The sequence below is a fragment of the Olea europaea genome, chromosome 10, assembly GCF_002742605.1.
Source record: "Olea europaea var. sylvestris chromosome 10, O_europaea_v1, whole genome shotgun sequence".
Taxonomy (NCBI): Eukaryota; Viridiplantae; Streptophyta; class Magnoliopsida; order Lamiales; family Oleaceae; genus Olea; species Olea europaea.
This window is the reverse complement of record NC_036246.1, coordinates 42,755,918-42,768,014: the sequence shown is the minus strand read 5'-3', so window position 1 is coordinate 42,768,014 and position 12,097 is coordinate 42,755,918. Positions and strand designations below refer to the sequence as shown.

The following is a 12,097-nucleotide window of genomic DNA, read 5'->3' as shown; positions in this document are numbered from 1 at the left end:
AGTATAATAAAAGAAATCAGAAAATGAAACAAGAGAATGCAAGTGATGAATTTTTGGCCAAAACAAGTGTTGGACACTTTGTCCTTAAGATGAATTTGTCACGCATTGGTGCTAACGGTTTTCCGACAATCATCTACCAAGATACAACGACCACGTCAAACCATAGGAGTACTCCAAATGATTTCGACCAACGAACTAGAACCAAATTCCCTCTCTACCATAACCATGATTTTGATGTAAAATGGAATCAGTTCTATAAAGTTTTTATGCAACATGTCATGAAAGAATAATTTATGTAGGATCAAAATAAATATCCAAATGATCCTATATATAGGAGTTCAAAGGTGGTGGGTAAAGAGACACAGCCCAAATTTTAATTTCTGTCAAATAAGATCGAATTTCTCATTCATATGCAAATTGGTCATCAACCAAATTCCAACAAATTTATCTATTTTCTCGGCCGAAAATACAAAATTGTATAAAAGAAAACGAACCAACTGTAGGAAAGGAAAAACAAAAGAAGAAATAACTCTCCCATTCTCTCTATAGATCGATTCTCTCTCTAGACCTCCGCTTCTACTCCATTGACAATTTCATGTGAGTTTTGTAACGGTGAATATTCAATGTTAATTTTCTGTTTACTTAAACAACGTTAATGTTTAATTTATATATCAAACTGTATGTTTTCCAGGTTAATTTCCTGTTTTTTCTTTATTTAACCATGTCAACACTTAATTTATTAATTTCTATTATCATCATATTGATATTTATTCCCAAATTTACAGAATGTGATGCATTAATATATGAGATATTAAATTGCATACAAACACACATGTATATACAGTATTTACCCACATATGCATGATATGTGTAGTCGTATTATATTTGAACATATGCATGGTTTATATGGATATACATTTTATTAGCTTACGTGCATTTGAACAATTGATCTGGAATTGAATCGATTTGAGTTTTTGGGGTGTTTATGGATATGCAGGTCGGCGGAAAATTGTCGTACACTATTTGTGTTTAGATAAACATATGCGTATGTGTACGTTAAAGTAAGGGTGAAACATTTGAGGTGAGAAAAATCGCATCTGAGAGAGTTCTAGGAGGGAAATCTGGCAGCATTCTCCGATTTTACGGGCTGAGGTACAGTATTGTGAACAATTTATTTATTTTTTACTTTATTTTTCCTATACATGGAAATGTTGTTTGTGAAATGCGATCTTTCGTTTATAAATTATGACATAGGTAACACGTATTTTGATTAGGCAACCTGTAAACTGGTGTTTGTGATTTCTATATATGCTTTCCTGGATGAGTGCGTTTCCCCAGTTGTGAGTTAGAATAAGATGCAAATTTATTCCATTTAGGTTACTATGGTTTACTTACAGCGTGGTTGTTTTTTCCCCCCTACCCGTAAAGAGTAGTAAAAGTTAACTGGTGTTAATCTATAGCAGGTTCAAGAATACTGTTTTAATGTCGAAGTCATCTTCCTCTGAATCAAGGAACAATAAAGCTTCTTCATTCTCTGGGAAAAATGAGTAAGTGTTATAACACAATAACTCATTAGTTAATGCCTACTAGTTCGTTCAAGGTACTGCTTTTTACCGGAAAGAAATTATGGTGTGCGGATGATGCACTTGAAATATAAGTTGCAAGGATTAACCGGGATAATATGTGATGCTTCCTTGAAATTTTACAATCTGTATAAACAGCTCATATTACTTAGCCCCCTTTTGATTACCATTCTTTAGCCACAAAAATGAAAAATATGACCGTTATCCATCAGATCAAACCACAAAATTTGACTTTTTATCTCTTGTGTGGGGCCTATAACAACTATATTTTTCATTCTCATTTTTATTAAAATGGGTACCAAACGGGGCCTTAATTTGACTTTTATTATTATGGTTTCCTGAAAAATGTGTATAATTTTTATTTTTTTTTTCCCTTCTAGAGAATCAAATGGAACTGCAGAGATTGATGATTCAGAGAGAATGAAGACAAGGGTTGCTCAATTCATTGAGCAACTACATGCCAAGAAGTCTTCACCACCAGAGAAAGAACTTCTCACGGCACGTTTGCTAGGTATTGCTAAAGCAAGAAAGGAAGCTCGGGAGCTTATTGGTTCGCATGGTCAAGCAATTCCATTGTTCATATCCATTCTTAGGAGTGGAACTCCTATGGCAAAGATAAATGTTGCTGCTACGTTGAGCGTCTTGTGTAAAGATGAAGATTTGCGAGTGAAGGTGCTTCTAGGTGGATGTATCCCACCTTTACTCTCACTTTTGAAGTCGGAATCAACTGAAGCTAGGAAGGCTGCTGCAGAAGCATTAGTCCAAGTGTCGTCCAGTGGACTTTCGGATGATAATGTGGGCACAAAAATATTTGTTACAGAAGGTGTGGTTCCGGCCTTATGGAGACAGTTAGATCAGGAAAACAAGACGGACAAAGTGGTAGAAGGGTTTGTCACTGGGGCATTGAGAAATCTTTGTGGAGACAAAGATGGGTATTGGCAAGCAACTCTCGATGATGGTGGAGTAGATATCATTGTTCGCCTTCTTTCTTCTGAAAATGTTGCTACTAAATCCAATGCTGCAGCTCTCTTAGCCCGTCTTATGTTGGCTTTCCCTGATGGTATTCCAAAAATAATTGATTCTGGGGCAATCAAAGCTTTGCTCGGACTATTGGATCAAGAAAAGGATGTTTCTGTTCTAGCAAGCGCTGCTGAAGCCTTGGAGGCGCTTTCTTTTAAATCAACCGATGCTAAGAAAGCCGTTGTTGATGCAGGGGGCGTCCTGGTGCTTATACGAGCTGTGATTGCTCCTTCCAAGGAAGGTATGCAGGGAGAGGTAGGACTGGCTCTTCAGCAGCATGCAACACGAGCATTAGCAAATATATACGGTGGGATGTCTGCATTAATTCTCCATCTCGGGGAGCTTTCTCAGTCCCCAAGGTTAGCTGCTCCAGTTCCTGATATTATCCTAGCCCTGTCTTATTGCCTAATGGTCTTTGAGCAGAGTGCTGACGAGGAACCATTTGACTCAACAAAAATTGAAAGCATTCTGGCGATGCTTCTAAAACCTAGGGATAATAAGCTGTTTCAGGAGTGTCTGTTTAAGGCTTTGGGGAACCTCTATGGCAATGCCCACCTATCAGTTACAGTTGGTCAATCGGAATCTAAGAGGGTGCTTGTTGGGCTTGTAACAATGGCTGCAGGTGATGCGCAAGAATATTTGATACTTGCTCTTATACGCTTATGCACTGAATCATTAGGTGTTTGGGAAGCCATAGGAAAGAGAGAAGGAATTCAATTACTTATCTCATCATTGGGGTTATGCGATCAAAAACATCAACAGTATGCAGTTGAAATGCTTGCAATTCTAACTGAACAAAATGATGATAGCAAGTGGGCAATTACTGCAGCTGGTGGAATCCCGCCACTTGTCCAAATATTAGAAGCGGGATCACAGAAGGCGAAGGAAGATGCGGCAGTTATGCTATGGAATTTGTGCTGTCACAGTGAAGATATTCGTGCCTGTGTTGAAAGTGCTGGAGCCATCTCAGCATTTTTGGGGATTCTAAAAGATGGTGGACCAAAGGGACAGGAAGCCTCAGTTAAGGCTCTGATAAAGCTCATCCGAAAGGCTGATTCAGCGACCATCAATCAATTACTAGCTTTGCTCTTGGGAGACATTCCAAGATCCAAGGCCCACATAATTAAAGTTCTGGGTCATGTACTTTCAATCGCATCAGATAGTGATCTAGTGCATAAGGGAGCTGCTGCTAATAAGGGGCTAAGGTCTCTCGTCCAGGTTCTCAATTCCTCGAACAAGAAGACTCAAGAGCATGCAGCTTCTATCTTAGCTGATCTATTCAGTAAACGCCATGATATCTGTGATAGCCTGGCGACTGATGAAGTTGTCAATCCATGTATAGAACTTTTAACTGGCAAAACTCAAGTTATTGCTGCTCGTCCTACCAAGTCTAAGTCGAAAAATAAAATTTCTTATGCAGAAGGTGATTACAAACAGTTAATTAAGTTGGCCAAGACATCATCCATCGATTCGGCAGAGGTAGCTATGGCTGCCTTGGCTAATATGCTGTTGGATCCACAAATAGCTTCAGATGCATTGGGGGAAGATATTGTTTCAGCAATAACAAGAATTCTGGGAAAAGGATCTCTGCAAGGTAAGAAGAGTGCATCCCGTGCTCTTCACCAACTCTTGAAGCATTTCCCAGCAGGCAATATATTTTCGGGAAGTGCTCAGTGTCAATTTGCAGTTCTTGCTATTCTCGATTCCTTAAATGCAATGGATATGGATGGAAATGATGTTGCTCATACTTTAGAAATTGTTGCACTATTCTCTCGGATGAATTATGGAATAAACTCCACATACCAACTATGCTCTATTCTTGCTGAAGTCCCGTCTAGTTTAGAGCCTCTGGTGCAGTGCCTATGTGACGGACCTCCCTTGGTGCAAGATAAAGCAATAGAAATTTTGTGTAGGCTTTGTGGGGTTCAACCACGAGTTCTAGCTGATCTTTTGATCTCATACTCAAGATCTATTGCTGCATTGGCTAATAGAATTATGAATTCTAGCAGTGGAGAAGTAAAAGTTGGAGGAACAACATTGATAATATGCGCCGCCAAAGACCATAAAATTCAGTCAATGGATGCACTCAAGGCCTCTGGATCCTTGGAACCTCTTATACGTGCATTAGTAGACATGACAAAACAAAATTCTACTTGTTCTTCTCTTCAAATTGAAGTCAAAACTCCTAGAGGTATTAAAGTTCAGGATCCAGTAACTGTCTTGGGAAGTACTGTTGCCATGTGGTTGCTGTCAATAATTTCTGCATTTCATTCAAAGAGCAAATTCATCGTAATGGAAGCTGAGGTTCTGGAAGTTCTTTCAGACAATCTTGCAAAACATACTTCGAACGACCAGGTCAGGCATACAACTTGTTGGCTGCTACCGTTTTACTTCTTTATGTTTCCTTTTAATTTTCTCTGGCTGTTTTTTCAAGTAACTATCTAACAAATGTATATTGATTTTGTCTCTGTTTTTCTTTTACTTTATTGATAAGTAAATGAGCTTCTTTATTATAATATTTCAAGACATGTAAACGGAGCGGCCTCTCTAGGAACTAGAAATAATTTACTTTTTTGTGAGCATCTTCATTCTTTGCTACCATTACATTTTGTTGCTGAAAGAAAATACATTTCTACAGGTAGATTATGAGGATACAGAGAGCACATGGATTAGTGCTCTTCTCGTGGCTATATTATTCCAGGATGCCAGTATTGTCTGCTCTCCTACAGCCATGAACTTTATACCCACACTTTCTCTCCTGCTGAAGTCTGACGAAATGATCAATAAATTCTTTGCTGCCCAGGCAATCGCTAGTATTGTTAGCCATGGAGACAAGGGAACAAATCTTGCTATTGCAAACTTGGATGCAGTTTCTGGTTTAATAACACTAAGTGGAAATGTAGAATCAGATATGCAAAACCTTATTGACATATCAGAAGAATTTTCTTTAGTAAAAAACCCGGGTCAAGTAGTTCTGGAATGCCTTTTTCAAACTGAAGATGCTAGACTTAATTCCATAGCTCACGAGACAATACCTTTGCTCGTCAATTTGTTGAGGCCAATTCCAGAGAGACCAGGAGCCCCACCATTTGCTGTCCAAATCTTGATTCAAATTGCAAATGTTGGTGATACTAATAAATTACTCATTGCTGAAGCTGGAGCACTGGATGCTCTAAGCAAATACTTGTCTTTGAGTCCAAAAGACTCAACTGAAGCAACTATATGCGAACTGTTGAGAATATTGTTTGGAAATTCAGATCTTCTTCTATATGAAGCTGCAGTTAGCTGCATGAATCAACTCATTGCTGTTCTTCACTTGGGATCAAGAAGCGCAAGATTAAGTGCAGCTTTGGCCTTAGATGAACTTTTTGATGCCGAGAGCATCAGGGATTCTGAAGCATCTATGCAGGCAATTCAGCCTTTGGTTGATATGCTTAATTCTGCTTTGGAGCATGAACAGCAGGTCGCCATTAGTGCTTTGATTAAGCTGACTTCAGAAAATGAAGCAAACGAAGCTCTGCTGGCTGAGGTGGAAGGCAATCCTCTCGAGAGTTTACTTAGACTTCTATCATCTTCTGCTTCTTTGAAATTGAAGAGTGACGCTGCAGTACTATGCTCTGTGCTTTTTGATAATCCAAGAGTCAGGGGGATGCCAATTGCCTCTGAATGTATAGAACACCTTCTATTGTTGATTCAGTCCAATCAAGAGTCGGCAGTGGAATCTGGTCTTACTGCTTTTGAGAGATTATTGGATGACAGAGAACATGTAGACCTTGCATCAGCTCATGATGTTGTTGGTCTTCTTGTTAGCCTCGTTTCTGGATCAAATTTTCGGCTTATTGAAGCAAGCATATCTTGCCTTATTAAATTCGGGAGAGACCGAACTTCTCGCAAGTTGGATATGGTCAATGCAGGCGTCATAGATTCTTGTCTTGAGCTACTCCTGACTGCTCCATATTCATTGTTCTCCACAATAGCAGAACTCTTCCGCATCCTGACAAATAGTAGTGCAATTTCAATAAGCTCTGCTGCTGTAAAGATTGTGGAACCTCTCTTTACGGTTCTACTTCAGACAGATTTTGATCAGTGGGGACAGCATAGTGCCCTACAAGCACTCGTTAACATTTTGGAGAAACCACAAAACCTTGCTACTTTGGAACTTACACCTACACAAGTCGTCGAGTATTTAATTCCATTTCTTGAATCCCCTTCACAAGACATCCAGCAGCTTAGTACAGATTTGCTGTCTCACCTGCTCGAACAAGAAGATTTTAAGCAGGATATAAAAACAATGAACGCAACTATCCCTCTTGTTCAGCTTGCCGGAATTGGCATCTTGAATTTACAAGAAACTGCAGTAAAGGCATTGGAAAATATCTCCTTAAGCTGGCCAGAGGCAGTTGCTGATGCTGGTGGTATTCTTGAGCTTTCAAGGGTTATCTTGCAAGACAATCCTCGACCATCAGATGCTTTATGGGAATTGGCTGCAGTAGTCCTCTGTAATGTCCTACAATTTAATGCTGATTACTATTTCAAAGTTCCCATTGAGGTTCTTGTAAGGATCTTGCATTCAACTTCTGAGGGGACCTTCACACTTGCACTAAATGCACTGATTGTTCAAGAAAAAAGTGATGCTTCAAGTGCCGAATTGATGGCTGAAGCTGGTGCCATTGATGCACTATTAGATTTACTAAGATCTCACCAAAGTGAAGAAGCAGCAGGGAGACTACTGGAAATTTTATGTAATAATACACGTGTACAAAAAATGAAGGTTTCTAAAAAGGCAATTGCACCTCTAGCTCAGTATTTGCTTGACCCAGAAACCACATCGCAAACTGGTAAGCTTTTTGCAGCTCTTTCTCTTGGCGGCCTCTCTCATCATGAAGGGCTTGCAAGATCGAATGATTCTGTTTCTGCTTGCCGAGCGCTAATAAGCCTGCTTGAAGATAAGACGACAGAACAAATGAAAATGGTTGCAGTTTGTGCATTGCAAAACTTTGTCATGCACAGCAGAACCAATAGGAGATTTGTTGCTGAAGCAGGTGGTGCAGTGGTTATTCAAGAACTGCTACTGTCCCCTAATTCAGATACTGCGGGACAGGCGGCATTGCTCGTCAAATATATATTTTCTAGTCACGCACTTCAAGAGCATGTATCCAATGAGCTCATCAGTTCTTTGACAGGCAAGTATTTCAAATATTTTTTCTCCTTTGGTTCTTGGTGTTTATTTCCCAACTCTGACTCCCGTAAAAGCACAAATTTTTAATTAATATGCCTCTTATTATCAATGGATTTGAATAACATTGTTGGAAACATCTAGCCCATCTTGGATAGTTCTCTATTTTTTATGAACACATTTGTCCATTGTCTCATGAATCTTCCAATTCAGATTGTCTGTCCTCTAATTTGTAAAATGCAAGCTCGAGCCTATCTCAAAGTACAATTATACATTTTCGAAACTAGATTGAGTATGCCTTAATGTCTTGAATAACCAAGTAAACTATCTACCCCATCTTGAAATATTCTCAATTTTTCATAGATGTGTCTGCACTTGTCCCATGACTCTTCAAGTTCAGTTGGCCCTTGTATAATTTGCAGAATTCAAGCTCAAGCCTTTCCATTACTCAAAACGTAATTTTACATTTTCGAGGGATTATAAATCATATTTGGTGCCTTCTGCTTTCAGAGTATTGGTAAATCTTCTAATTTCTTCATGATTATGGTGCATTTAAAAAGTTTACTCTAAAGATCTTCTTAAAATGTTAATATGCAGCTGCTCTAGAGAGAGAATTGTTGTCAACAGCCACTGTTAACGAAGAGATTTTGAGAACGATGCAAGTTATATTTGTCAATTTTCAGAAGCTCCACTCATCGGAAGCAGCAACACTGTGCATTCCACATTTAATAGCAGCGCTTAAATCTGGCAGTGAGACCGTCCAGGATTCTGTACTGACCATTTTATGCTTGTTGAAACAATCTTGGCCGGCTGTTCTGACTGGTGTGTCGAAATCCCAAGCAATGATAGTGGCCGAAGCCATTCCGACTCTGCAACTTCTTTCAAAAACTTGCCCAGCAAGTTTTCAAGATCGAGCTGAGAGCCTGTTGCGTTGTTTACCTGGTTGTTTGACAGTCATGGTTAAGCGTGCCAATAATCTGAAGCGCGTAATGGGAGGCACGAATCCTTTTTGTCGATTGACAATATCCAATGGTTCTGCCAAGCAAACTACGGTAACGAATTGTCATTTTATCAATGTGATGGTTAACTTATTAACGTAGATCACGTTTTAGTAAGCTTAAAAAGCTGACATAATATTAAGTTAATATGTTTTAAAAAAAATAAATTTTTTTGGGTCTTTGACAATACGTAAAAGTAGCTTATACAAACATGTTTGAAAACAAAATAACCTTTATTTCTTTCAAGCTTAGCCAAACATGCTCTACGTTCTGCGGCAATCGTTATGTTATGCAAGAAGTGGATTGAATGCTCAATAATAGTATATCCCCCCTTGGTAGTTTACATTTACTTTTCTGTTATAGATCGTTTCTTTTGGGACGGTAAGTCTTAAGAGCCAAGAACTACTGCTAAGAGTTCTTAGGACATTTACCTTCCTGATTTCATCTGGCAACTATTAATATGAGATAAAATGAATTAAACCTAGCCGTGCCATCGGAATTCATCTGCTCATAATCCTCATTATATATCTCTTATCAGGTTGTGTACCATACTAACTCTCCAGAATGGAATGAAGGATTCAAATGGGCGTTCGATGTACCACCAAAGGGGCAAAATTTAAATATATCATGTAAAAGCAAAAATACATTCAAGAAGGTAAATGTTATTCTGCTATATTACATTCATTTTAATGTTTTGATACTTGCTTGTGATCATACTTGAATACTTGGACATAGAACTTACCGTGGTTTGGTAATGAACTTATTGTTGGGAAAATTAGTTGTGTGTAAAAATTTATCAATTAGAATAATCAATTAAATACATAAATATAATTCAAAAATAATATAAAATAAGAAAAGGGTTAGAAAAGCAAGCATTGAGAGTTACGTCGAGGATATTGTCCTAAAGTCGTGTTGCCTCCCTTTCGTGCGAGTCCTATCGACACTAAGCGATTCCAAAATAACTCTCCTTCTATGGGCACAATCATAGGGAGATAAAAAACAAGCCTCACATCCAATTGCGACAAACTATAGAAATATAGTATAAAATGATTAGAGAGTAGAGAGTATCTTTTGTATTTGATTTGTTGTGCGTCAAAGAATGTGAAATCCACCCTTTTTTATAGTAGAAAAGTCAACCATCTTATTAATAAAATTCAACATAGGTTACAAATATAATAATGAGTTTTAATCTTTTGTATTGAATCTAAAATTAAGACAAAAACTGAAAAATTAAAAGAAAACTAAAACTGAAATCTTAAAATTAAAAAATGAAAATTGAATTTTTAAGATTCTATTGAAAGTTTGATAACTTATTTTCCAACACTCATAACAGAGTTGACGCTATTATTCATATGTTCTCTTAGTTTTTGACTATGCAGATTGCCCCTTTTTTTTCAGGCTACTCTTGGGAGAGTCGCAATTCCAATGGACAAAATTATAAATGAAGGAAATTACAGCGATATTTTCAGCCTTAGCCACAATAGCGACAATGATGGCTCTTCTCGAACACTTGAAGTCGAGATAACCTGGTCGAATAGGACATCTAGTGAAAGTGTGTGAAAGAAGTGGAAGATCAGTTTCCCGCATGTCAAGGACATTGTCTTCTTCTTCAACAACAATATGCTTGAACTAATGTGCAATGCAAGAGGTTGGTTATCTTATCTCAATGTGAGTATCTGCTAGAAATCGTCACTTTCGTAGTTACCAAAAATTATGCCGGCATAATTGTAAAAATGTAGAAATGATTAAAAAAAATAGTGGATCGTGGGAGAAAATGATTCCCATGGTAGGTAGAGTTATTAAGGTTTTTTAAATAGAAATTCTTGTACCGTAAAGTCGGTAGTGGCTACTAACATATTTGAATAAGTGCTCCTCTCTAAGATGCAAAAGGGAATGCGGTTGTTCTTAAATAATGGTCATGCCAACATATGGCTTGCATGTAAATCAAATCAAAAATGTTGTTTGTATAGAAAATGTTTCGCAGATTTTTTTCAGAAATCTCACATGTGGGACCCATGTAGTGATAAAAAAATGTCCAAAAAATCCCCCTCCCACCCCTTGCTGTGTCTATTCTACGCAGGTTCAAACAGCACGGCAACGTTCAAATCAAATAGGCAGCAAATAAAAGAATTTTATTTCTCTGACTCTATTTTCTTGGTTATCCTTCTCTTAAGGACGTAGGAGAACATTGAAGGCATGTCTGGTACGATGCACTGAACAAGATTAAGCCTTCGTTTGGCCCCCATTAATTTTCATTTTATTTTTATCTCTCATATTTTCAATCACACAATCTTTCATAAAATAATATTACACGTAAATCAAAAAAATTTCTTTCTTTTTCAACCATTCACTTTTAAAAGAAAAACACTATTCCACTTCTTTTCATTCCCACAAATGGGGACTAAGGGCTCGTTTAATTGCAAAAATGGAATTTGGGTGGAAAGAAAACGAATTTCAGGTAATTAAATTGCCTATAACTTGTTTTATTGGGAGTTGTCAAGTAAATGTGTTTGATTGGTATAATATTTCACCTGAAAAATGTTGAAATTTTGAATATTTTGGTGTTCGTTTGACTTTGTATTTCATGAAGATTGCCAATTAAATGGATAGATTTTTTTACAATTGTGAATGAAATTTGTTTTCATTGCACCAAAAAAAAAATTATTATTATTATTAAAAAAAGGGTTGAGAACTTGATTTTCCACCAATTGATGGAAAGTGCATAACGTGGGGGTGGAAAATGGATAGAAAATTTTACACACCAAACACTACCGAAAGGTGGAAAACAAAAAAAAAAAAAAATTCTATGGAAAATGTACCACATCAAACAGGGAGCAAATGCCTTCCAATTGATTCCATATATGAAGAACTGCTCCTAAAATGGCTTGATCCAATAGGCCGAAACAACAAGAATTCATTTGTTCAAAATCCTGTTTTCAAGGTTATTCTTTCCTTCTCTCAAGGGTGTGGAAGAACAACGAAAGCATGTTCGATATGTTGGATTGAATAGGATTATAGGAGAGGTACGTGACGGAAACTATTTGTTGTCATTTCCAATTCATTGTATTGAATATCTCATAATATCTACCAAAATTTTTGCTGCCTGAGCTGTAAAATATAGAAGGATCAAAAGTTCACCAGGTAAAAAAGTCTACGGTGGCTAGGAACAATTTTGGAAAAGTAGTCACTCTAAAATGCAAAAGGTGGATGCTGTTTTTCTTATATTGCTTGCCAACACATGGCTGAGATATAAATAGAATAGGCTGCAAATAGAAAAATTCGTTTTGTCCGAAATCCAGTTTTTAGTGCTACTTTTTCCT

The 12,097-nt window shown here is 37.5% G+C and overlaps 1 protein-coding gene across 1 annotated transcript; it reads left to right on the top strand.

The window, feature by feature from the left end:
* The first annotated feature begins 524 nt into the window (after positions 1-524).
* Positions 525-10,775, top strand: LOC111402363 (protein CELLULOSE SYNTHASE INTERACTIVE 3-like). Its single transcript, XM_023030601.1, has 8 exons — positions 525-597; positions 998-1,152; positions 1,464-1,547; positions 1,964-4,958; positions 5,242-7,786; positions 8,377-8,831; positions 9,316-9,432; positions 10,176-10,775. The coding sequence occupies exons 3-8, from the start codon at positions 1,483-1,485 to the stop codon at positions 10,335-10,337; spliced, it is 6,339 nt and encodes a 2,112-aa protein (XP_022886369.1). The 5' UTR covers positions 525-597; positions 998-1,152; positions 1,464-1,482; the 3' UTR covers positions 10,338-10,775.
* The last annotated feature ends 1,322 nt before the right edge of the window (positions 10,776-12,097 follow it).

Excerpts from the sequence above, each read along its gene's own strand:
- LOC111402363 (XM_023030601.1), top strand. The coding sequence starts at position 1,483 with ATGTCGAAGTCATCTTCCTCTGAATCAAGGAACAATAAAGCTTCTTCA. Across the intron at positions 4,959-5,241 it reads AACATACTTCGAACGACCAG|GTAGATTATGAGGATACAGA; the intron begins GTCAGGCATACA and ends ACATTTCTACAG. Across the intron at positions 8,832-9,315 it reads GTTCTGCCAAGCAAACTACG|GTTGTGTACCATACTAACTC; the intron begins GTAACGAATTGT and ends ATCTCTTATCAG.